This window comes from Colletes gigas, unplaced genomic scaffold (assembly GCF_013123115.1).
Source record: "Colletes gigas isolate AHSC1104 unplaced genomic scaffold, ASM1312311v1 Colletes_gigas_Sc00029, whole genome shotgun sequence".
Classification (NCBI taxonomy): domain Eukaryota; kingdom Metazoa; phylum Arthropoda; class Insecta; order Hymenoptera; family Colletidae; genus Colletes; species Colletes gigas.
This window is the reverse complement of record NW_025106658.1, coordinates 2,339,072-2,364,521: the sequence shown is the minus strand read 5'-3', so window position 1 is coordinate 2,364,521 and position 25,450 is coordinate 2,339,072. Positions and strand designations below refer to the sequence as shown.

The following is a 25,450-nucleotide window of genomic DNA, read 5'->3' as shown; positions in this document are numbered from 1 at the left end:
ATAGTTCTTTAATTTACGAAAATATATATCCAAATTAATAAATTAATAAATAGTTCCAATTTATAGACGGAATAAATTGATGCTATAAAAAATAAGATATTACTTATGTAACTATCTGATACTAAAATATTTTTTAAGTATTTCACCCTTATACATGTATGTATATGTATAACAGTTGTAAAATATAAAATATATATTTCAATTTAAAAAGTATTGGAAGACTTTCTTATTTCCATTATAGTAAGTACGTATATGTATAATATGTTTTGGTTCAGAATAACTTTGCTTTTGCAAATATGAAATGGTTTGAATTGTTTCTGATACACAGGTGTGTATAGTTCCGATTTCAACTAAGATTTCAACTAATGGTAATTTTTTGATGAATACAAGTAGAAAAGTTGCAATAGTATCTATAAATAACATTCATAACGAAATACCGAGTTTGTCTTACAAAATATAGAAACGTAAATTTCGAAAGTAGTGATGTACATACAATAATGCCATAGAAATATATCCATAGAATTATACTTTGTTATTATTCATAGCAAACAGCACCCAGTTCAATATAAAAACTTTGGTCAGACTTTCCAATATCTCGTAAAGCAATATCTAGTATGGGCAATCTTACCGGTTTATCCGTTTTATACGATAGTACTGTCTTTCCCCATCCATCTGGTCGTAACTATAAAAAATGATAAATTAAGATTGAAAAATGATAGATTAAAGTAGCCGTGAATGTCCGATTATTATTAATATGTTAAAATTTACTAATCGTAAACATACCTTACAATCATCCGTTATCATTTCGTATCTGAGGCGTTGATTTCCACGCGGTGTTAATTCAACATCATTCCATGCTAACAGTTTCATACCTTTTCTATATGTTTTTCGTTCAGAATCGAAATATGCTACACTATTTTTACAGTGATACGTTATATTTTGATAAGCATATTTCGATAATAATTGTAGGAAACTAACTTGATTACTGTCCGCTTTATATGTAATCTAAAGAAAGAAAAAAATAATATATGTAATAGAAACGGAACTATTGACACAGCCAACAAGGTTTTTCTTAATATTCCATAATAAATTTTCATTTATAATAATTATAAGCGTGATATTTATGCGTAGCAGCGTAATATTTCCATTATACAGACCTTAATTCCATCTTCTATTTCACTTAACCAGGTTTCTTGTTGCTCGGTAATGTATGTAATTTCTGGTGAACGGACAGGATTTGGCAACAGACACGTTGCTCGTGTCTTAGCTTCGCAGTGCACCAAAATGGCGTCCCTGGGATCCCCTTCGTTCGGATCCACCCAGTATTCTCCTAGAGTAGTAATATTTTCACAAAATGAGAACAATTGACAACGAGCTTGACGTTTCTTTTTTCTTGAACACATTAATATAAATAAGCTCTTGGTAGATAAACTAACCAGAAAGTTTATTTGGATATGCTACGTAAAGATCCCGACAAGTTTTAGCAGGCGATTGTTTTTCACCGTCTGGTTTTATAAACTTTTGGAAAGATGATTTTAATTGTTTGTACGCTTTCAAAATTACTTCTCGTCTTTCTTCTTCTGTCATGTCCGGACTGAATATTCTAGGTGGCTCGTCGCCGATTAATGGATCAGGTCCTTTAGTTTGGCCTTGCCCTAAACGCTCAATTTAATTAATTGGTACAGTGTTAAGGATAGAATAAGGCTAGAATTAGTTAAAACGTAATAAATAGGCACCTAAGAAAGCAGCCAAAGACGCAGCATCGTATCCCAATCCAAGTTCACCCGGTGGACCTGGAGGACCTGGTAAACCAGGAGGTCCTGGAGGTCCATAACGACCTTCGTCACCAGGAGGGCCTTTCGGTCCTGGATTTCCCATTAATCCAATTGGTCCGGGACTACCATCTTTGCCTGGACTGCCTCTAGGCCCAGGTTCTCCATCTTTACCAGGTATTCCAGGGAATCCAGTAATTCCTTTTTCTCCTGGTAGACCGGAGGGTCCAGGCGGACCTTGTAAACCTGTAAATCCTCGATGTCCTTTGATACCTTTTTGACCTTCCTCTCCACGATCACCTTTCGGACCTTCTAATCCTATAGGTCCTGGTTTTCCTCTAGGTCCCTAAAGCGAAAGTAAATTACCGTAATTACGGGCACAGTTACAAATTCTTGTTACCGACTTATAGTCTTTATACGAATAATAAAACTGACTTGTTGTCCCTCTACACCTTGTGGACCTGTTTCTCCTTTTAGACCTCTTTCTCCAACTAGTCCAGCAGGTCCTGCTGGACCGGGGGGCCCCTAATTATGTAAATACATATTATTGTATTTATTTTACGCATAAAAAATGTTTTTTTAAATTTTAATTGGTGAATAATATTGCAAGATCAAGGTCGTTCGAAGAAAATTATATCGATGCAAGAAATATTTACTTACGTTGGTTTACAACGTATTGTCTTACTTGCAAACCTGGTGAACCAGGTGAGCCCGTTTGCCCAGCCATTCCAGGGGGTCCTTTATCTCCAGGACGACCAGATATTCCAGGAGGTCCTGGTTTACCAATGGGTCCTTCCGATCCGATTTCTCCTGGGGGGCCGGGTGGTCCCATTGGTCCGATCAGACCAGGAGATCCAACTGACCCTTCTGGTCCTGGTTTTCCAGGCAATCCAGTTTCACCCTATTAAATTTTATGAATAAATATAACAATAAACTGGAAACTGTACCAGTTTCTATTGAAAAACTAACTAAAATTGTTAAAGAAGACTGTTTTCTGTGTGTAATTTGATCATTGTTGGTTTTATAAACCATTAAACGAAACGACACGTTGAATATGAAGAATTCTAATCGAACTTACAGGTGGTCCACGTATTCCTCTAGCTCCTATTGGTCCAGATGGACCCGGCAAACCCGGTAAACCTCTTTCGCCGGATGCACCTTGAGGACCTAGAGGACCAGGTGGACCTGGTTGTCCTTGAGAACCACTTTCGCCTTTGTTTCCATCCACGCCAGGTATACCTGGATTTCCAATGGGACCAGGATTTCCAGTTCGTCCTGTTTCTCCAGCATTACCTTTAGTACCCGGTAATCCCTGTATCCCTGGCGGTCCCGTCGGACCTGGTGGACCCTGAAATCATTGTAAATTACAAATTTCCTCCACCAATATTGCATACAATTGTTTATGTGATATGAAAAGATCATTAGAAGACAATTAGTCGATGGGAAATGGAAACCTACTACTGCTCCAATTGCCCCTGGCATTCCAGGTGGTCCCATAATACCAGTCTCCCCTCTAGGACCCGGTTCACCTCTTACTCCTTTAGCTCCGGTCAATCCAGTCAAACCTTGCTGTCCAGTTTCGCCAGGACTACCTAGATTTGAAATATGCGGCATGTGAAGTAATAATGTAATTATACATATAATGTATGTTTTTTATTATATTAATGTTACCAGATGGACCGGGGCTTCCTTGATCTCCTTTCAAACCAGGATATCCACGATCACCCTTCAATCCTGGCAAGCCAATAAGTCCTTGTGGTCCTGGAAAGCCTTGTAAACCTTGCAATCCTTGAGGGCCTCTTTCCCCTGGGCTACCGGAAGCTCCAACCTCTCCTGGGGGACCAGGCAACCCAGCATCTCCTCTTTCCGCTGGCTCACCTGGTGGCCCAGGTGGACCAATTTGCCCTTGTACTCCACGCTCTCCGATCCGTCCTGCGAAAAAATATTTTTAATGGTTTAGTAATAAGGTAACGAATATTTTTTTTATCGAAGACACACCTGGTGGACCTTCAGGTCCAGCCGGACCGGCGGATCCCCTCTCTCCTTTTGGACCCGCTTCTCCTGCAGGACCTCGTATTCCTTGCAGCCCTAGTAATCCAGATGGACCTGGGGTTCCTCTATCCCCTTTTGGCCCTGGTAATCCCTAGAATGACATCGGTTATAATATAATATCGGCTTCAACGGTTACGTGTAAAGAGTTATGTGGAAGAGATTGTAAAGGAAAAGGAAATTTAGTAAGAAAAACTTACAGGAGGGCCATCCAATCCTTGCGTTCCTCGTTCTCCTTTCGAGCCTACCATTCCTGGTACTCCTGCCTGGCCTCTTTCACCAGGAAATCCACGCTCACCCCTATTTCCAGGTGTGCCTGGTATACCTGGTGGTCCTTGTACACCTGGTTCTCCGTCTTTTCCCGGTGAACCTGGGTTTCCAATTGTACCTGGAAATCCCTAATTATATCAAATTATTTAACGACATTGTAATTTTGTTATAACGATATTTGTTTTATAACGTATGTGTGAAACATACCTGGAAACCTCTAGGACCTGGAGCACCTGGAGGACCTCGTTCACCGTCTGCTCCTGACGGTCCAGGTGAACCTTGTACCCCGGGGGCTCCTTCTTTTCCCGTATCGCCTCTAGGACCAGGTGGTCCGGGATTTCCTGGTTCTCCAGCTTTGCCAGTTTCACCCTTTTCGTAAATAAAATCTCGATGGATCAAGAAATCTGTCAAGTTTATTAATAAACAGAAAGAGAAAAAATATATACCGGATATCCTTTCTCCCCTGGAAAACCTAACTGGCCAGGCAAGCCTTGCAGTCCAGGTAGGCCTTGTTCGCCAGGTTTCCCATCGGCACCTTGGATTCCACGTTCTCCCGGGTTACCTGGTTTTCCAGGAGCACCTGGACGACCCATTAATCCACGAGCACCCTGTGAATATTATTTTTCAGATTTACTTTTATTCTCCCGTCTACCATTTATCTAAACTTGACCGTAGAGTCAGTATAGAGTTAATTCAGTAATAAGAATAAAACCTGTAATCCGGATGGACCTGGACGACCAGGATCTCCCGTAGCTCCTTTTGGTCCTAATGGTCCAACTTGGCCACGATCTCCAGTTTGACCTAAACAATATAAAATACATATTTAAAACATTGTTATCGAAAAGCATACTGATAAATTGTATATGTATTTATCAGTATACCGATGCATGAAGTGGTTTGCCATCTCGATTCACAGATTTTATCTCGATGAAGAGATTTTTTATTTGGAAACTTGAAAATCTTATCGAATTTGATTGAATTATTTGACATGAATTATGTTTTCGTTACGCGACGCGTAACACGAGCGTGTGTCAGCGTACAAATGTAGAACAATTGAGGATCGAATGTCAGTGGGTCAGTTAATTAGGTGTGAGAATCGAATCGACGATAGTCACTTGATTTGCAAGAGTCAGCGTGTTGACCTGCAAGTTGCGCGGTCAGCCTACGACTGCAGCAGTGCGTCATTCTATCGTCTAGCTTTTTACTATTATTTTGATAATTTAGTGGAAATTAGTTTAGCGAAAAGATTAAAAATCCTTTGCATTCCTATATTTTACTTTACACCCTGTATACTTGTCTAGAGAATGTACCTTTAGGGCCCATGGGTCCGTCCGGGCCCGGAAGACCCGGTGCTCCAGGTGTTCCACGTTCACCGGAAGAACCAGGGGACCCAATTGGACCGCGCATTCCTCTCTTCCCTCGCTTTCCCTCGTTTCCAGGGGGACCTGGTAAACCGCGTGGTCCTTGCATTCCTGTATCGCCTTTAACGCCAGCATCTCCTTTAAACCCTCTGTCGCCAGGTGCTCCCTGAAAATCATGGTCGTATAAAGAATATTCTTTCACGACATCCAATCGAATGCAATCAATTGAAATTATTCTATGATCGAAATACGAATATTCACAGGCATTCCTTTAATTCCCGGAGTACCAGGATTTCCAGGTATTCCAGGCTGTCCACGAATTCCGGTGAAACCAGGTGCACCGGCTAAACCAGGCGTTCCAGCGCTTCCTTTTTCTCCAGGTGTTCCATCCCTTCCTTGTGGACCTTGTGGTCCTGATTCCCCAGGCTGACCAGGACGACCAGTTTCTCCTAAAGAACAGTAAATACATGTTTTATTTTTTTATAAAGAATCTGTAAACATTACTTATAAAATCGTAGCCGTACCTCGTGGACCTTGTAAACCTTGATTTCCAGGTGGCCCTTGTGCACCTTGATCCCCTTTTATACCAGGATTGCCCGGATATCCGGGTGGTCCTGATTTCCCTACCGCGCCCTACAACAATCATTGCAGGATTTTATAACAATTTCACGAATTGTGAGAAAACTCGTGATTGCGTTAACTTACAGGTTGTCCAGGTGGTCCAGAAATTCCATCCACTCCTCTAATTCCTGGTGGTCCCGGTGGGCCCTCTCTGCCTCTTTCGCCACGTGGCCCTGCAGGACCCTGCTCAAACAACAGACTTTAAATAATTAAGTACAGTAGTTCGAAATGATTTAATTTTCATATATTTTAACATTGTCGTTTGATACTTGCCACGGGACCTACGGGCCCCATTGGTCCGGATCCACCTACGGACCCTTTTTCTCCGGATACACCTTGTTCTCCTTTTGCTCCGTCTAATCCTGGAAAACCGCGATGTCCTTTTACACCAGGCAGTCCAGGCATCCCCGGAAGACCTCTCGAGCCAATTGGACCAGGCGATCCTGGTGGACCTGGTTCTCCATCTTCACCGGTACTACCCTAATTAAAATATCAATAATATCAATCGTGTAGCGGTTTCGGGAAATATTCGTTTCAATATCGCATACATCTTTTCCAGCCAAACCAGGTAGTCCTCGTGGACCTGGAGCACCTGGAGGACCAACTGATCCAGGCTCTCCAGGCTCTCCTCGTACTCCTTGAAAGCCTTGTGGTCCAGGTGGACCAGGTGGACCTATTGCGCGTGTAAGCGTTTTAAAATCGATCATATCGCGGAATAAAGAATATTTCCTGAGGAAGAAAGAATACCTGGAGAACCACGTGGACCAACGGGACCTATTTGAGTTTGTAAATAAGCTTCTGGACCATACAACGGTGCTGCTGCTCCTGTTGGACCTTTATCTTGATTTGCTTGAGTCAAAGCCAATTGTTGATAGTACATCGATACCTATCAAGTAATATTTGTTTAATCGTGAGAATTAAAATCTTAATATATATCAATCACGAGAAATAATTTCGTTGAATGGTGAAAAGAACTAGTCTCGAAAATACTCTGTTTATTTCTTTCAATTGCTCTTCATTTTATGCAACGAGTGACTTCATACTGTGGTAAATATTTCCGAGTAAACTGTTTCATGAATATTTACGTCAGGCACGGATCCTGGTGGTCCTGGAGGACCTGGAAATCCGGGCGAACCAGGTTGTCCAGGAAATCCAGCATCACCTGGACGGCCAGCATCGCCTGGTCGACCAGGTTCACCCTAAATATTGTTTATTAAAATATTACTTCAGGCAACATTTTATTACAAAGCATATTGTTAATCAGGAAAAATAGTACATTTACCCTAGGTCCAGGTACAGCAACCGCATTTATTTGATTACTTTCGCCAGGTGTAATTTCCGTTGGTGACTGGAAAACATTCGTTTAATCCCATACACATTTTTCATTACGTTTCTTTTTTTATTTTCTATTCTCTTTGATACTCACTAAATGAATTCTATCCGGAGTAATGTTTACTTCTCCTTGCGACAATTCTGTATAAAGTAAATAAGTAAATTAGGTGCTTCTTCGCTCATAAAATAATGTTATAATGTCGTTTCACTAGATTTCATTCTTTTCCCTGTTATTATCAAAATATATTTGACAATTTAATAAACTATTAATTACCTTGATGAAGTAGTCGAGTCGTCGTTGGAGCCGGCAAGTCTGTAGGCAATACTGTTCTGTAAAAGGATTGTGGTGATCCTTCTACCGGCGACTCACCACCTCTGCCTTCACACGATACCATAACACGGATTGTTATCTTCATTTTTCATTAATTATTAAATTAGATATTCACGTAGTTAACTGTATGTCCATGGACATTTTTAACACTTGATCTTACGTTTAACAAATATATATGATACTCCATTTTATTCGATTCAGATAAATATGTTCGATATTATTAATGCTATTATAAAATATTTCAAATGAAATTCGAACTCGGATTAATAGCCATTTTGATGAAACGAATCATGTAATTCCTCGAGATGAAAGAACTTACCGGTACTACCAACGCCAAGCGCAGTTACTGGTAACGAAGTAGTTATCGGTGTTGTTTCTAAACATTAAAATAATAGAATAAATGAATATTGATTTGTGCGAATTGTACTAAAAATACAACACGAAAACACCATTGTTCGAGTAAAGTATTACTTTGTAACAATTTTAAAGAAAAATTAATGAACTTTCTACAATATAAAAATAATATTTATAGAAATATAGAAACGATGATATTTACAATATTCGAATATTACAAACGATGCTAATGAAAGTGACGTCCGAAACTTGGAACGCAATCATCGTGATTAAATATTAGTAGCAGAATTAATATCGATTACGATCTAGAAGAATTAATAGAACCGGAAAGCAGTAGTATACGATCATCATCAAACCGCATATCAGCTAATAGGCTACAATAAAAACCGTAATTCTATTGTTAATTTTTATCAATTAACGCAATTGATTAATTGCATTATACGAAGTGCTAATGAAGAGCATCCGATTTAAAACTTCCGGTGTTACTTACGCCGGTTATTAATATGTACTTCGCTTTGTACTTAATGCAATAAATATCATTGTATCGTAACAAAGAATATAATAAATCATAATTGTGCAACCCCCTAAGGGTTGCAGGGATCCAACGTTACAATTTTTTTTAATAACTTACGCTATTTCTAACAACATTGATCTAAAACATTTTTCCTCGTTGAATAGAAAGAGTAATAATCAACGATTAAATTTATTAATTCTACACAAGTTGTTTTAAATGTTTAGTTATCGATAGTGTCTAAACGTTTAATATAGAATTACTTATATCGTAATTATTCTAAACAAATTTTTTAACGAGTACAGTTTATTGCAATTTTTTTACAGAACATTTTACCAAGATTTATCGATAAGAAAAACAGTAATGTAGTCATTATTTACTTAATGTCTTTTATTCGAACTGCTGGAAATATCGAAATCGCGTAAACAGTGAGGACTGTTGGAACGGTTGGGCAAATAATTTATATCTTTAAAACTATTACGTATTTTCGAGTGAAAAAATTCACGTAACTTAATCAGATATGTATGAATAGCGATAGAAAGTTTTAATCCAATATCAGGAACAGTTTGAATATTATAAAATTTCTAAAATATTCTAGTTTTTCCATTATATTTTCCATAGAACCCCTTAACCCTTTGCACTCTGACGTCAAGGTGCACTCGACATCGTGTTCCATTTCAACTGCTCGAGCTAAGCTTTTTATGGTACAGAGTTTTATGAGCATTATGCACACATGGTTTCGCGTTCTTTACTACATGTTGCAAAACCACTTACCGTTTCTGTCTTCGTATTCATCGTAGCTTCCATAATAATCGTAGTCGTAATCGACGCCAGCAGGTTGTTGGGCCTGCAGGTTGTTGAGCGGTTTCGATCGTTGTTTCCTGAGCTTGGTCCTCACGGAATCGACCTGCGGCAGAAGAAGCTGAACCACCACGAAAGCTGTGGCCAGCTGAAGGGCCCTCGGCCCCATCAAGAATTATGGACAACGAAAAGCCAGCTACGCGATCCTAGAACCAACTCGCCTTCGTCCGAAGCTGAGGACAAACTAGACTTATGACAACCGGCGTGTCATCTATTTAGCAGATGCTTTGTAACTCAGGACAGGTCATCATCCTCCGTTTTACGATGTAGATGCAGTCCTCCCACTGCCTGGAGGTTTCATCTCATCCCTCCTCTTTGCTCCCTTTCTTTCACTATACGATTTTTTTCCTCTCCCATTTTTCCTGCCTTTGCTCTCTATAATTCTCTACCCTTCTTGGTGCATACCACGAAGGGGTGAAAATCTTGTCTTGGGATTCCGTCTACTATCTATGTATAACAGAATATTTATGAATTTTTATTTATTTATAAATGAGAAATGAGGAACGAGGAATCATTAAGTTAGAAAAAACAAATTTTTCTATATCGATTCTATTTATTATTTATTAATTAATGCAGTATTTTGTTGTAAGTAAAAAGATGGTACAAGTCTATAACGTTTAGAAGAACAATTACCCTTTTCCTTTAGACATTCGAAATATAATTTCGATATTTACTAAATACTCGACATTTTCTTCAATCTTTGCATAAAATTTCATAACTGAGGGGAGTCCATTGCTGTATAGGGGTGGATCCAAATACCTTGTACGAAGGGGATGCAATAAAACTAAAAGTGTAATATGTAACTTAAATTATTCGAATATTTAAAACAACATATAATTTTCTATCGAGCCTTTGAAATTTTTCAAATAAATACAATCTTACATAACGGTTGATGACTAAAATATCTGAAATGCAGATAGAACGTCGAAATATTTGTTGCGGTACCATCGATGTAACTTGGCGAACAAGTTGGTCTCGATCATCGAAGATTCGCGTTTCGTGCGTAAAGTTCATAAAGGCGATGATGTCAATTAGTACACGCGATCCTCCTTCAAATGTGAATCCAATTCACAGAATACGCAAACAGTCCGTCGACCCACTTCGTCGTTGTTCCTCATTTTTATTAGTTAATTCTGCAACACCACTCTCGATACAGAGATGCGTCGTTTTCACTTAATAACTTTATTAAATGACAATCATCGTTTTGGCCGCATTCCCGAAGCGCGACTTACTTTACAAAGCGTTAACCGTAATAAGCTACATTGACCCGCGTCTTTGCCTTCGTTACAACCAACTATAAATCAGAGCTGCCACTATTTCTAATAGTATAACTGGGCCAGCGCAATACTATTCTGCGCTACTATTATGCAGGGGTCTCCGATAACAACGATAGAATTTATTTAAATAAGATGAAAACTACAGAAGATAATCCGCAACACGTTCTTCTATTTTTATGTACAAACAAGCTATGGCTATGGAGCTTTACATAAAAAAGTTTACACCTTACAAGTTTCGATGACAAGAAATAAAAAAATTCCGTACAGTTGAAGTAGACTGTATGTATGCAGGCAAAACTAAACTATCATAGGGATAACGATGGCTTCCGATGCAATAGGGGGAAGGCATGAGTGTGTGTGGAGGATATAAAAGATGTCTAGTAAATATTACCAAAGGGAAACCGAATATTAATAATTTTTAAATAGGAAATGTATTGAACTCTGACGAAAGTAGTTTGAATCTAGAACTACACTTCAGGAACATGAACCGTACGGGGTGAAAAAACGATTCAAGTACTGTTCATATCCCCAACCACTTACAGTTACACAATTCGAGCTTATTATATCTACAGATGGAAAATTGCTTTCGCCTCTCTGTTTAATTTTAAAAGAGTCAAGTGGATAGTTTGGACGAAAAACACAAGATGTTTAGGTTGTCCAATGATCAAGTTCTTCCTACATCTAATAAATTAACCTCTTCAGGGACGATTTTTTTTCCTCTATTTATTATTCAGATTACTTGAATCATTAAATTCATGGTAATCTGCTTTACTTTTTGAGCCTTACGACGAAACATTTGCTTTTCCTCCCATCTTCTTCCTTTTCTTGCTAAATCTGAACTACTGCCGTATACACAATTCCCGTTTTTTCATCAAATGTTCCATCTAACGCAACACACTGCAAGTTCGCATATATCTTATACACTTCTAATTAAACGATTAAAAAATATTAAATAGTTAATGCATACATCGTATCTTGCTTTCTCATCCATCTCTCATAAGCTATTTTATTCGCGTCTTCGGGAGTTTCGCACACGAGAGCGTTATTTGTAGCGAATAATACTGCCCTGTCGATATCCTTACAAGAGAAATGTAACACATCGTACAACAATTTCACATTTTTAGGCTCTTGTATGTTTCTGAAAGTAACATTCTCCATGATAAGATATCGCTATTTAATACATTTTTCGAATACCAACAAATAACAAGGTATTAAATTAATCTTTACAATTAATAATTATTTATCAAACATACCTAAGCCTTTCTTCCAATGGATTTGCTCGAATGCGATGATTGACGAGCAGCGGCCAAGGGACAAACCGGTCTTTTTAAAGACCAAGAAAATCTCATATTTGGGAACAACACCTAAACTGAACAAATAAACTGAACAACTTTTACATTGAACAATTCAGAGACACTTTACATCTCTGTTATGGAACAACTTATGCAATAAAACTGAACATGATGGTATATTTGCCTTACAATTTCATTAAAAAATAAGTTCGATAAATGCGAATGGATAATCGATTTAAATTCAAATGATAATGAAAAATCAATGACGCATGTTTGTACATTATTTTTTAATCCTGGACTGAATACTATGGGTACTTTGCTTATGTGCGCCCACATAGCTCGGAAAGTAAAAATGCCTGGCCAGTCGAGAATCTCGGGGAAAAATTATTTTCGTTTGCAGGGGACAATTACAATCATTTTTTGTCATTACACATACCCCCGAAATCCTAACCACTTTCGAGAAAAAAAATTCAGTACGGGCGCGGAACTTTAAACGTTAACAACTTAAACGAAGCTTCAATCGACAAATTGGTATTCTTGATTCTCGTCTTATTTTCGCCCCTAGAATCTCCCATTAAAATTATTCCCAGGGGCGGCCGAACACCCTCTATAATGTATAAAAAACAGTACCTGTTCTTCGGCTCCATGCGTTTTACCCCACGCCGCCATAACAGATGAATCATTTACAGCAACACAAAAGATTTCTGCAACTTCTTTACACCTTAAATCTCCAGCATTTTTTTTTTTAACAGCTGCAACTCGTTTTACATCGTAAAAGGGAATTTTTCCATAGTAAATTAAATTTAAATAATAATAAAGTTTTCGAACGTTTTCCTTACTATATTACTATATCGGTAATCAAAGTATAAATAAAGTTATGCTAATATCCATTAAGAACAAAAGAAAAAAAGCTATATTTAAGCGATTAAAATATAAATAAAAGACAAATGTTTGAAACACATTGCCAAGTATTTTTTGGAGAAGTAATTCACGAATTTTTTTATGAAACTGATTATTATCTATTAAAATTTTAGTACGAAACAAATATATGTATAAATATTAAATATTAAATTCGGAACATGTTTCGCTAATTAATATGTGTAGGATATGCAGTTAAATCAATTGTTAATACTTTACTCTCTAAGCATTCGCCAACCTGTAATTTCGAGAAAAGTAATCTTGATAAAAAAAAGCACGCGTATAAATGAAAAAAAGATAGAAAATACGTATACGTGTACATACATCGGGGCAAATGCCAATTAACGCATCAGCATGAGAGTAAAATTCTTCTTTCAAGGATATAACGATAGTTTGTAAAGAGCTCGTTTTATCACGTATGTAACTCGCAACTTTTCCGATATTAGTATTATCTAAAGCAGCATCGATTTCGTCCAAGACAAAGAATGGCGCCGGTTGAAAACTGTCAATATCATAAAATAAAATTCTAACTAGAAGCAAGTAAAAAAGGTTAAGCTTCACGTTTCACAATTGTTCGTCGAAACAGCTAACATTAAAAAGTAAATAATATGTATAGATATAATTACCTATGAATTGCAAACAATAGAGCTAATGCCGCAACAGTTTTCTCTCCTCCGGAAAGATTAGACATTGGTTGAAATCGTTTTCCTGGTGCAACACAATTGTAATTAATACCATCCAAGTAGGGTTCTTCCGGATTTTCAGGGCCAAGGAATGCTTGAGCAGATTGATTTTTTGCTAAGCTCTAAAATAAGATAAATTTCTGTTCAAGATATATCCACATAAAAAACTTGTCTCACGTAAATATAAACTGACCTTATAAATCGGATCGATTTCATTAGCCACATGTTCGAAACAGGCCATAAATCTGTCGTGCCTTTCCTTCTTTATCTTTTCAAATTGTGTTTTTGCTTTCTTTGCTTTTTTCCGCGACTGTTCAAATTCTTCATTAGTTTCTTGCAACTTTTCTTTGGCAAGATATAATTTTTGTATTGCCTAAACGAAGCAACACGTATTTCGACATTATAAATTTATTTCTTTATCGTTAGAAAATTACATCAACGTTTTAAAGAATTCTCTATCTTACCTTCATATTAGGTGCTTGAATACGTTGAATAGTACTTTGTAAATCATTAATTGTTTTCGTTAATTTGTCAGTGGTTTTTTTAATATCTTCTTCATCAACATCTTTTAAACTATCAAGAAGAAGGGCATAATCTATGGTAATTCGTCTTTCGCGTTCGTATTGTTGCTGTGTACTTACTGATAAGTCAGTATTATTTTCCGAACTATTGTTCGTACTAGATTCACGAGCTATATCTTCCATGTTCCCATGGAGCATTGGAATTGCAATGTCTTCCATCTAAATATTATTGTTGTTTAGAAAATGTTAAGCATACATATATGTATATGTATAATCCATAAATTAAATCATAGTTTCTATCGCACCTTGCACTGCAATAAAATAGCGTGGCGTTCGGCTTTCTTTTGTTCAATTTTCGATTCGATGCCATTTAATTGCTTCTGTGTGGCTTGTATATCCTTCGCAATTGCTCCAACCTCGCGCCTTGCTTTCCCAATTTCATCTTCTTTTTGATCCACTTCCATTTTCTTTGCATTTCGTGCCGATTTCAGCTGTTCCATCAGAGTCTCGTCGTGATCTATCGTTGCTTTTTGGATCGATTCAGTTTGCCGTGCAGATTCCAGTTTATCCTCCGCATCTTGAACGGCGCGCTCCCAACGCAAAACGTTATCTAATCAATTATATACCACCATTTTATTTCCTTCTCACATTATTTAAATAATTATTCAATCTTCGAAAATAACAGAAATTTATCCTCTCCGTTCACTTACTCTCCGTATCACGCTGTTTTTCAAAATCTAATTGATTGCAAATGCGATTGCACTGATTTTCAAATTCCATTCTCTTCTTTGCTCTCTCTTGTTGAGATCTAAATTTTCATTTTAATAATTAGACTTTCTATGGCTTAAAACATTATTTACGCACATCGTAACAATATACTTATTTTCATACACGTTAAGAAATATCTTGGCGATCTAATAAAAACTACACACCGTAATTCTCTTTCTTCGTATTGACGAATATTAGATACACCTATTTGTTCGCAAAAACTGGCGAATACATCGTCTTCGACGTTGTTCATTTTTTCTTTGATATTTTGTATTTCTTGATCTCTTTCTGACATGGTTTTTTCAATTGCGGCTATCGATGGCTACATATACAATTTTATCAATTTTAACATGCTATCTTATTAAATTCAATGTACATATACATATATATGTATACGTATATCTATACTTACACCAAACATATTTAATTCAGTTTGAAGATTATCTAATTCCGTCTCAAGTTCTGCAATTTGCTTTTGCTGTAATTATAATTCGCTCTTTGAATGCTTATGCGTATATAGAAAAGGTACATTAAAATTGTTCTATTATGTATTACGATACTTACAGTGGCAGTCAAATCGTTTTTATTATATTTCAAACGTGTTTCTAAACCGCGTATTTGTGATTCGACTGTATTTAACTCAGATTCTTTTCGCGATTTTTTCAAAGATTCACGTAATTCTTCCGTTAATTTTTCCTATAAAGAATTTTTCTAGTTATTACTCTATAGTTTGATGTGAAAAGTAAATGATACGTGAAAATAAAATTTCCTTTACTTTTTGTGCCTTAAGTTGGGACATTTGCTTCTCATCCCATCTTTTCGCCTTTTTTGCTAAATCCAAACTACCACCAGATATAATTCCAGCTTTTTGATAAAACGTTCCATCCAATGCAACACACTGCAAGTTCATGTTTATATTATACATATGCATCAAACTATACGATTAAAAAATATATAATAGTTAATGCATACATCGTATCTTGCTTTCTTATCCATTTCATAAGCTACTTTGTTTGCATCTTCGGGAGTTTCGCACACGAGAGCGTTATTTGTAGCGAATAATACTGCTCTGTCAATGTCCTTAGGAGAGAAATGTAACACATCGTACAACAGTTTCACATTTTTTGGTTCTTGTATGTTTCTGAAAGTAACATTCTCCATGATATGACATCGCAATTTAATACATTTTTCGAATACCAACAAATAACAAGGTATTAAATTAATGATTACTTCTATACCTAAGTCTTTCTTTCAATGGTTTTGCTTGAATGTAATCGAGCGGAAGAAATGTTTCTGGTTCGAGATACTGTTCCTTAAGATACTGAATACATTGTCTAGCTGTCTTCTCGGTATCAACAACAATCGCTTCCATATATTTACCAAGAACTTTCGTAATTGCAACATTGTATCTCTTGTGAATAGGTTCGCACATGTTGTACATACGATCATACTGAGAACGAAGACATAAACTTTTAAAATAGATCGTTTACAAGAATGGAAGAAACATTTCAATGAATTATATTACTCACTACACCAGGAAAAAGACGTTTGAAATTTTCTACAATTTCAGTTTTCTTTTTGGTTCTCGATACTTCGTGTTTGTCGACTTTCGCATCGCCAAGTTGTTCCGAGATGCTTTCTAATTCTCGCTGAATGTTCTGTATTTTATCTTTCGAGGTGCCGACATCGGACTGTAAGTCAGCTCGCAATTTTTTCTGATCCTCTAAAGCTGCTTCGGACGATCTTATGTGTTCCTCCAATTTTTCTACTCTTTTAAGAGCTTCGTCTCGCATATGACCTTTTTGTTTATGCTTGTTTTCTATTTCCGTCTTTTTCCTGCCTTCGTTGTCGAGCCTATCTTGATCTGATTTTTGTTCGCGATTAATGGAGTCAAGAAGTTGCAGATATCTTGCCGACTGTTTGCCAGCTTCCTCTTTCATGCGATTGTACTCTTTAACCTTGATTTTATTTTATCATTATCATTATTATTATTATTATTACAGAATTTATATTTTTATTATAATCAGTATTAGAAATTTTGAAATAATACGTTCATCGAGGAAATCTTATTTAAACTAACTAACTGTTCATACCTGTTCATCTTCTAGCTGCACATCTCTCCCTTGCAGTTGCGATTGTCCTGCGATACTTGCTTCATAAGCGGCCTTAGCTTCCTCCACTTGACGTAATTCTTCTTGAAGTTCATGTATATCTTTCTTATGTGCTTCATCCGCGGTGCGTGCTTGCGTTAAAGATTTCCGTGCAGACTCTACTTTTTTCTGCATATGGGCAACATGTTCTTTCGCTTTAATGAATTTAGGTCTTTTCTTTGTTATTTCTACTTCCACTTCTCTGATATCTTGTTCTATCTTGGCAAGATCTCTTCCTAATTTTCCAGCTTCCTTCTTTTTCTCTTTCAATAATTCCTCTGCTTTTTCTTTTCTCTTTTCAATTTTTTCTATCTCGTGTTGTTTCTTCTTCTGTGAAACTTCGAAATTCTCTATATATTTCTCATTATGAAACAAACGAAACAGTTGCAATTCAACTTGCTTTTCTACCTAGAATACAACAGATCATCCGATAAGAAAACTTTAATGTTTATTTCTATGATAAAAGTTATTAATTAGTTCGGTACGTGTTTTTTCTATGATACTAATGAATAGAAAGAAATCAATGATTTTACGTATTCTTCCTTCAAACGTTGGTATTTTTCGGCTTCTTCTTTTTCCAATTTTGCTTCTTTCCTTTCTGCAGCGATACCCTTCTTCTTTTGATATGAAAATTGCGTTTCCTCTTCCGCTCTTAGCATTTCTGTCCTCAATCTGTAATATAGAGCCTTGCATATTCTAGCCAATTATACATATACACGTGCGAGCGTGTGAAGAGAGAAAGTTTTATAATATGTGATATATAATTTAATGATGAACACAGGACGCGGAAGCAATGCAAAAAGTGTTATGTCACATAAATATTAGTTATTTAACTTGATCATTTCTGTACTCTAGTAATTCATAATCATAATCTCAGTTAGTATAATTGATTCTATTGAAAACTGTGTGTACATAAATACACGACGAGTCTTTGCCATTTTCCGACTTTGTTGATTATTCCATACCATCGCCGCTTTTAAATACCTTAATTACCTTTCGTACTCTGCTTTTAATGCTCCGGAATTACTGATCTCTTCAAAAAGTGCAGTACGTTCTTTTGGATTTTTCATAGCTATTGACTCAACAGCCCCTTGAAATACTAGAAAATTTTTTGCTTTTACATTAATGCCAAGGTGTTCTAATTCGGTAAGATATACCTGACTGGTGACAACCTACAGAATAAACGTAAAAATAGCTTACATAATCTTTTTATAAATAGCTAGATAATTTAATATTTATACAAAGTTATGTCAAACTAACTGTATTATTTATTCTATGCTCCGAGGAAGACCCTTGCACGGAACGCATAAAACTTTTCTCGCTGCCGCTTTCTAGTTCGAATACTGCGGTTACAGATGCACTGTAAGTCATACAGATTTAATTCTAACACGTCATACTTTCTCATTAAGGTCTATAATTATTTTATTCTATAATATATTCCTATATAACCTTAAACATTAATGTAAGTACATATGTAAATCGTAAAACATAAAAATTAATTTACATTTATTGCTTCTGGTTTGTTTCGACACGACGGTGTAAAAATTTGTAAAAAATTTCGACAACGTTAAGAAATTATAAAATTCATTTGTAGAAGTAAGAAAACTGGAAAATGAATTAGTAAGCTTAAAATACAGCAAAATGTTAATGTTAAAAAATTCGTGGTATACATTAGGAGAATATGATACATAATAGAAATTGATACGTAAATCATGGAAGCATCGGTGCAGGATATGGTAAATATATCTAGACACTATTCGGAATAGCAAACCCAAGTTCATAAGTATAGCAAGACGCCTGTTCGCAGAAGATTAGATAATACACACGTGCGTGTGTAAACATAAATCTTAAATAGAGGTTGGAAACCATGACCATTAGTAAATATTATAGAAAGTCATACGAATCTATAGTTTGATAGAGAAAGTCAAAGATACCTTCGAGCAACTGGCAGTCCTATAGATGCACCATGAATCAACTCGCTAAACCTCTTCACGCGCAAGCTACTTGTTTTTTCTCCCATGACAAAACTGATGGCATCCATAAAATTAGATTTTCCTGTATTAAAAAGGTGTCTATAATCGATCATACATCTTTACATGATTTGAAAAACTGTGATAACAAGAGAAAAATAACATGACCTACCGGATCCATTAGGTCCGACAACGGCCGTGAATGATTTCAGGGGGCCGATAATAAGGTTTCCTCTGTAGGACTTGAAATTTTCTACTTCGATATGCTTTAGAAAAGCCGGCATTTTGGAAGTAATTAAAAAACTTCACAAACAACAGCACACTGGAATAATTGGCGCCATAAACTTTCCAACCAAAATCTGAACCATAAATAAAAGATAACTAGAGTCTGGGTACTCTGTACTCTTTTAAAAAAGCGGGTTCGTGCGTTCTTTCCGTAATCTAGTCACAAGTGGCGTTTATGTCGTCTCTTTGCTAGTGATTATCTATCAAGGGAGTCCCTATAAATAGATTTTACCAAATGAAATTTCTTTGTTCTTCGTGAAGTAGGGATGTAAACACTTTTTCCAATATTATTAAATACAAAAAATATAGAAATACTCTTTACAGAAATAACCTTTATTTTGTCAGGGATAAAACATATAATATGTACGATGTGTGTTTACAGTAATAACCCATATTGTACGTGACAAGATAATTTATAGTTTTACATAGTGAATACGCATTTTATTATATAAACGTGTAACAATTGTGTAACAAAATTAATAAATTAATTACTGTTTCTCCATTATATTTTAAATAGTGAACTTACTACACGACTTTCGATAATAGGCAATTTAGAGTTTGATATGATCAGCTAAAGAACAAGAAAGTCCTGTATTATCTGGTTCAACATTTAATGCTTTAACTACACCATCTTCAAGAATCATTGAATAGCGCTTGCTTCTTTTTCCACCCAATACCGGCAAATCTACAGAGAGTTCTAACGCATCTGTGAACCGAGCTGCTGGATCTGCCAACATGCGTACCTGTTTGGCAAAGTACATAATATACGTGTCACAGTTTCTATACAAGTAATACGCTAGCAAAAAGTTTTGTTGTATCTATCAATTAAGTTCAAGTTGAAATTATCCAAGTTTAAAGCAATTTTTCTGACGATACATTAAAAATAGTACCTTTCCTTCTGCTCCTTGTTCTTTACCCCATGCAGCCATAACAAACGGATCATTTACAGCAATACAAAAGATTTCTGAAATTCCTTTAGATTTTAAATCTCCAGCTTTTTGTATAAAGCCTGGGAGGTGTGTCTAAAACAGTATTATATTTGTGCATAAACCCAATACTATACCTACATACATTTATCATCATTTAGTTATTTGAAAACCAAAGATGTTTAATATAAATTGTGCTGATTTTTTTTGTAGAAGAACATTAGAAAGTAGACATTTAAACGCAATATATACCTTTGAACATCCTGGTGTAAAGGCACCTGGTACTGCAAATACCACAATCTTTTTACCTGCTGCAATTTTTGCAAGATTTACTTTATTTGCAGGCGAATCCTCGAAGAGGTCAACTGCAGGTAGCTTATCTCCTACCTAAATATATCAGTGAATACGTAATTAATTTTTGTCGATAATCGAGCAACGTCGAACACATAAATTGTTTTCTTTCCATTAAAATGAATTATTAAAAATATCGAATACCGATATTACAATAATCAGGACAGTTAAATAAAATTATTTTTTCCTATTTTGGTGTTTTTTAAACGTGAAATAACGTTTGTACGAGTAACTTACTGCGATAACCATGTTTTGTGACGATACACGAAAATTTCTGACAAAACAACTAAACGACGATCGTTCGCCGCCAAGAATCGTACGACTTATGACTTGGTTCATCTATACCTATGACTCTTAACACCGTGAAACAGATAATGTACTGTTCTCGATGGAATAAAATATAAAAGGGTTCGTTCGGTTCAAGCACTAATCTGTAGCCGGCACGACGAACGTGTGGTATTGCGCAATCTTTCGAGTCATTACATAAATATGGTCTTCTTTTTCCACGTATTTTTTTTTTTCCCGCTCATTTTATTTACGTAGTACGAGGTTGGTGAGAACATAATTGACATATCAGTCTCCTTGACGTGTAATCATTATTTATTTATGTTGCTGTCATGAGAAATGACAGATGCTTTACAATACTTTAGCATCCCGATCGAAGCGATGCAACGAACGACATTGTCATCGAATTATTCGTCGAGAATTTGTGGTAAGAAGACAGACGAGGTATACGAGTAGACATTACATCAAATGGATTTTTTTGGGCCATTGTTATGGGGCTCTAGAGCCCCATTACCATTTTCGTGTAATTCGCAACGTTACCAACAGATTCAGAAATAACCATAAGGTAAGTCCATAAGGTAATAGGTCTACGCGTATATCTCGTCTGTGCTTTCACCTTATGGAGTTTCATGGCCGAATCTGACTGCCATACCGACCTCACAATTCGGAGGTGATTTTAGCGGCCTCTTCTCATGGATAGCGGTCAGTTGAGAAAGTCAGTGAATAGCAGCAGCTAGCGCGTGTAAATGCATATCGGTTGAAAAGTACGAATTATTCGCGATTCCTTGATTAGTTAAAGTTGTGAATAATCCGCTAAACATCGGTCCAAGCTTCGCGAGATATCGGAGCTCCCCCCACCCCGCCGCCTAATTCGCGAGCATTAACGAGCACAGCGATCGGCCATCATCATTCGTAAGTACCTACGTTCGACGTCAAGACGTATCGGCGCGCGGCGTTCCGCGACCGAGGTACTTACTTACATACATACGCAATACGCATTTATAACCTGTTGATCTTTCCACTCTTACTACTCGCGTACAAATTACGATCTCTTGCAATTCATTACTTAATTCTAATAATCGTTCGTCTACTTTAATGCATCGTTATTTCGTTTCTGTTACAGTCTCCCATTGGAATTCGAAATGAAGAAATAATAAGACTTGTCGAAACCTATCAAGACATGTCGTCGAATAATTACCATTCGCGATTGTTTTCATGCAAACATAGGTACCGGGAGTTTGCTTTAAAAGTAGCGTTGCGAATTATCGATAAACGCGATTGCTCGTAGAGTTGCGAATTACCATTTTTCGCGTTTCCTTTTCAGGGTAGTGTTGCGAACAATCACGATTCGCGTTGCTTTTTTACTCATTTATACATATGATGGGCATCAACCGCGTTTGCAATTTTCATACTATAAATTAGCGTTGCGATCTTGATCAATCGTGCGATTTTTTCTTTAGAGTTGCGATATTTTCAATGCCCAAATTCTACCCCAATTGTAGTACTAGTAGTAGTTAGTTTATTTTGTGGCCAGTACATGTCTATGTACATGTACCAATAGCCCCTGATTAAAGTTAGAGTTGCGAATAATATACAATGTTCGCGTTTGCTCGTAGAGTTGCGAACAAATATTTATCGCGTTGATATATCAGTGTTGCGAATAAATACGATTCGCGATTGTCTTTATGCAAACCTAGGAACCGGGCGTTTGCTTTAAAAATAGCGTTTCGAATTATTAGTAAACGCGATTGCTGTTAGAGTAGCGAATTACTATTTTTCGCGTTTGCTTTTCAGGGTAGCGTTGCGAATAATCACCATTCGCGGTTGCTTTTATCATTAGAAATCGCGTTTGGAATTTTTCTATTATAAATTAGCGTTGCGATCTTGACTTGTCGCGTTTTTTAATAATTAGAGTTGCGATCCAATGCCAAAAAGCTGGCCAAAACGCTGCCCACTGCACCAGGATCATCAAGAAGCAAGAAGAGATTCTGCAAAGCCTCGAATGGCTCAACGTCATTATTAAAATTAGTGTTGCGTATGATCGAATATGGGTGCACGCGATTTAATTAATAAAGGAACCCTGCGTGGTTCATTTTCCGAATAACAAGCACCATTCGCGTATACTTTTATATTTTATAAATTAGCGTTGCGAAAGAAAGAATGGTCCACTCACGGGTTGTTTTTTGAATTTATGAGTGGAAAATATATCCTTTTCTTTATATGTTTGCCAATGAAAACACTGCTTGAAAGTACTGTTGTGAATAGACTAATTATTTCCTTTTTCAGAACGTGTTAAAACCTGTCATTTTTATGAATATATTTTTATCACAGATTAAAAATATATACATTAAAAATGCTGTATTGTAATTAATCGTGTCATAGATTAAATTCATGATTCCAATATATATATATGTATATCACCAATTATTCATTATTAGAGTTGATAATTTTTACGGGATATAATAATCTTTTCAACCTAATTGTTATTTATAAATAGTGGATTTTTTTATAAATATTCCGTATTCTTTGCATAAATCAAAGTTTGTTCGCGGTCATTGTTTTAATCGATGGAAAATAGAATGGTTGTATCAAAAGGGTATGCAAATTGCAATTCGATATTTCATATTGAGAGTTCATTTCCGCGTAGAATCGACATTTTCGTTCGCTATTGCTTTTTCTCTATGAACCTAATTTAGTTTTTAATACAGTCAAATATAATTATTGCAATGTATACGGCTTGAAAAATTTTTTATTCGATAAATGAATATTTCGTATTTATCTTAACACCGAGACGAACTTAACTTTTCATTTAATTTCACTTAATATTTATGTTTTTAAACTTTTCAATATCAATTTTTACTCGTGGAAGCTTTAGTTGAAATATTAATTATTTTTTTCTGTGCCCATTAATACACTTTCGTTTCAGCTATTAATCCTTTGAACAAGTTCTTGTTACAGGCTATACATATAATCATCGAAGAATGGGATTGGAAATGGTACACGGATTCCATCTTGATCCCTCTTAGAGAAATATTTCATACAATTTTATTTATCGTCTGATTTATGTTTCAGGGAAACATCGTGGGATTAATCAAGACACCAAGAAGAAAATATCTTGTCGTATTTCTTTGTTTCGTGTCGGTTATAATTTATTGTATATTAGTGTATGTTTTAGAAAAACATCGTGGGATCGACGAAGACACCATGAAGAAAATATTTCCTCGTATTTCTTCGTGTTTCTACAGATTGCGTTAGAATATAAGTACAAATGTATATAGATTATAAGATAAAAAAGCGTTCTCCTGCCCTTTATTAAATATTACCGAAACGCGTGCGTAAATTTAAGTGGGAATGATTAATATTAAGATACGTATTAGTGTTCTAATATGCAAGGTCCATACGTGCAGTTGCACATTTCTGGTTGGATCTTCAGGATCCTTTCTTCGTTTTGTACGAGTGTCTTGTTAGGCATTGTCATAATGCAAGTATTTATTTAAGAAGGAACAATTAATAATAAAGTACATATTGATACTTTAGTAATCAGGATTCGTACGTGCTGTTGCACATTCCAATTTCGTTTCTAGAAAACATGTGATGGATTATCTCACATGTATCGACATTTTGTTAGGTTTTTCATCTCTTGATCGGTCAGAGTTCGTGCGTGCAGTTGCACATTTAAATTTCGTTTTTCGAAAACATGTGTATCATCTCACATGTATTGACGTTTCGTTAGGTTCTTCGTCTCTTGATCGAGCAGTTCTTTTAAGAACGCTCCTTTTCTAGCTCGTTTCGAACTTTTCGATAGCTTTTCCCTTGGATAGGTATTCGAATTCCTCGCCAAAGGAAGGGTGGTTGGGGCGAGGCTAGGGCGGGTCTCCGTTCGCAGCAACCTCCTCGTGGTGAGACCTGGGTCATATTATTTCCTATCTAATTAATACAATTATTAATTACATAGGAAATAATATGAGCTAATGGCTGCGTTCTTCTTATAGTTCCACATACCTTGTTCACCCTGGTATGTGGTCTGATAACACCGATTTCAGAGGATTCGCGGTGTATGTACTTATAAATTAGGTGCATCCTTAGGTATTTTAATAATCTTAATCGATCGGTTACTCCAATGAAATACAGCTTTCGTTTCGTTAAAAAATACTAAAATTTCTGTAATTTCATTTTCTGTTTCGCTCTCTGTTGTGTTGATTTCCAAATCGGTTGGTAAGGTTGCGAGTGACACGGAAATGGTAATGGGGTCTCGAGAGAGAGGGCAGAGAAACGGGCCGAAAAAATACATTTAATTTTTTCATTTTTCATTTAATTCGATTTTGTTCTTGTTGGCGACATGAAAAAAAATGCGCTGCAGGAATCGGCGCGATACCTCAAAGGTACGGTAACGTGAGACCTCTTTGGACTTTAGGGGTGGGAAGGGGTCGAATAATCGGAAGGAGAATTGCCTTGAGATTACGAAAAGTACAGAGGTTGGAATTGAATACGACACTGCTAGGTGAAACCATCCGCATCCGGGTCATTAAAAGCGGTTCTTCTGATCCCTACGTATACCGCCG

At 36.3% G+C, this 25,450-nt stretch overlaps 3 protein-coding genes across 7 annotated transcripts; all 3 read right to left on the bottom strand.

Moving 5' to 3' along the window:
- Positions 1 to 275: 275 nt before the first annotated feature.
- On the bottom strand, positions 276 to 12,936 carry LOC122401833 (collagen alpha-1(I) chain-like). Of its 2 annotated transcripts, none has more exons than XM_043404215.1 (33): positions 12,662 to 12,936; positions 11,993 to 12,103; positions 11,707 to 11,877; positions 10,345 to 11,636; positions 10,096 to 10,246; positions 9,376 to 9,909; positions 8,056 to 8,112; positions 7,680 to 7,784; positions 7,500 to 7,546; positions 7,356 to 7,421; positions 7,159 to 7,272; positions 6,821 to 6,959; positions 6,622 to 6,746; positions 6,347 to 6,553; positions 6,158 to 6,256; positions 5,977 to 6,085; positions 5,714 to 5,901; positions 5,402 to 5,618; positions 4,804 to 4,892; positions 4,538 to 4,699; positions 4,299 to 4,460; positions 4,022 to 4,219; positions 3,771 to 3,915; positions 3,444 to 3,704; positions 3,231 to 3,364; positions 2,851 to 3,120; positions 2,458 to 2,673; positions 2,208 to 2,297; positions 1,737 to 2,118; positions 1,437 to 1,655; positions 1,158 to 1,330; positions 784 to 1,005; positions 276 to 682 (listed from the first exon to the last, which is right to left on the bottom strand). In XM_043404215.1, exons 6-33 carry the CDS (start codon positions 9,569 to 9,571, stop codon positions 536 to 538), a joined length of 4,539 nt encoding a protein of 1,512 aa, XP_043260150.1. In that variant the 5' UTR covers positions 9,572 to 9,909; positions 10,096 to 10,246; positions 10,345 to 11,636; positions 11,707 to 11,877; positions 11,993 to 12,103; positions 12,662 to 12,936; the 3' UTR covers positions 276 to 535. The 2 variants fall into 2 exon arrangements, with proteins under 2 accessions (XP_043260150.1, XP_043260151.1); XM_043404216.1 differs by having other exon boundaries at positions 10,345 to 10,595.
- A 170-nt stretch (positions 12,937 to 13,106) lies between these two features.
- LOC122401834 (structural maintenance of chromosomes protein 1A) lies at positions 13,107 to 19,407 on the bottom strand. Of its 4 annotated transcripts, none has more exons than XM_043404217.1 (20): positions 19,214 to 19,407; positions 19,006 to 19,126; positions 18,332 to 18,431; positions 18,065 to 18,243; positions 17,605 to 17,743; positions 17,015 to 17,479; positions 16,451 to 16,879; positions 16,160 to 16,371; positions 15,894 to 16,062; positions 15,697 to 15,819; positions 15,486 to 15,617; positions 15,334 to 15,399; positions 15,086 to 15,243; positions 14,864 to 14,961; positions 14,459 to 14,763; positions 14,097 to 14,372; positions 13,826 to 14,005; positions 13,576 to 13,754; positions 13,274 to 13,451; positions 13,107 to 13,187 (listed from the first exon to the last, which is right to left on the bottom strand). In XM_043404217.1, exons 1-20 carry the CDS (start codon positions 19,323 to 19,325, stop codon positions 13,119 to 13,121), a joined length of 3,690 nt encoding a protein of 1,229 aa, XP_043260152.1. In that variant the 5' UTR covers positions 19,326 to 19,407; the 3' UTR covers positions 13,107 to 13,118. The 4 variants fall into 4 exon arrangements, with proteins under 4 accessions (XP_043260152.1, XP_043260154.1, XP_043260153.1 ...); XM_043404219.1 differs by having other exon boundaries at positions 19,006 to 19,098; positions 19,214 to 19,230; XM_043404218.1 differs by lacking the exon at positions 15,334 to 15,399.
- A 265-nt stretch (positions 19,408 to 19,672) lies between these two features.
- LOC122401872 (peroxiredoxin-5, mitochondrial) lies at positions 19,673 to 21,082 on the bottom strand. The gene is made up of 4 exons (XM_043404291.1): positions 20,841 to 21,082; positions 20,505 to 20,639; positions 20,217 to 20,348; positions 19,673 to 20,069 (listed from the first exon to the last, which is right to left on the bottom strand). Exons 1-4 carry the CDS (start codon positions 20,940 to 20,942, stop codon positions 19,878 to 19,880), a joined length of 561 nt encoding a protein of 186 aa, XP_043260226.1. The 5' UTR covers positions 20,943 to 21,082; the 3' UTR covers positions 19,673 to 19,877.
- Positions 21,083 to 25,450: the final 4,368 nt, after the last annotated feature.

Excerpts from the sequence above, each read along its gene's own strand:
- LOC122401834 (XM_043404217.1), bottom strand. The coding sequence starts at position 19,325 with ATGCCGGCTTTTCTAAAGCATATCGAAGTAGAAAATTTCAAGTCCTAC. Across the intron at positions 18,244-18,331 it reads AGCATAGAATAAATAATACA|GTTGTCACCAGTCAGGTATA; the intron begins GTTAGTTTGACA and ends TTTATTCTGTAG. Across the intron at positions 13,452-13,575 it reads CTATTGTTTGCAATTCATAG|TTTTCAACCGGCGCCATTCT; the intron begins GTAATTATATCT and ends TGATATTGACAG.
- LOC122401833 (XM_043404215.1), bottom strand. The coding sequence starts at position 9,571 with ATGGGGCCGAGGGCCCTTCAGCTGGCCACAGCTTTCGTGGTGGTTCAG. Across the intron at positions 3,365-3,443 it reads AGGAAGCCCCGGTCCATCTG|GTAGTCCTGGCGAAACTGGA; the intron begins GTAACATTAATA and ends TTTCAAATCTAG. Across the intron at positions 2,674-2,850 it reads GAGGAATACGTGGACCACCT|GGTGAAACTGGATTGCCTGG; the intron begins GTAAGTTCGATT and ends AAAATTTAATAG.
- LOC122401872 (XM_043404291.1), bottom strand. The coding sequence starts at position 20,942 with ATGAACCAAGTCATAAGTCGTACGATTCTTGGCGGCGAACGATCGTCG. Across the intron at positions 20,349-20,504 it reads TTACACCAGGATGTTCAAAG|ACACACCTCCCAGGCTTTAT; the intron begins GTATATATTGCG and ends ATACTGTTTTAG. Across the intron at positions 20,070-20,216 it reads AACAAGGAGCAGAAGGAAAG|GTACGCATGTTGGCAGATCC; the intron begins GTACTATTTTTA and ends TTTGCCAAACAG.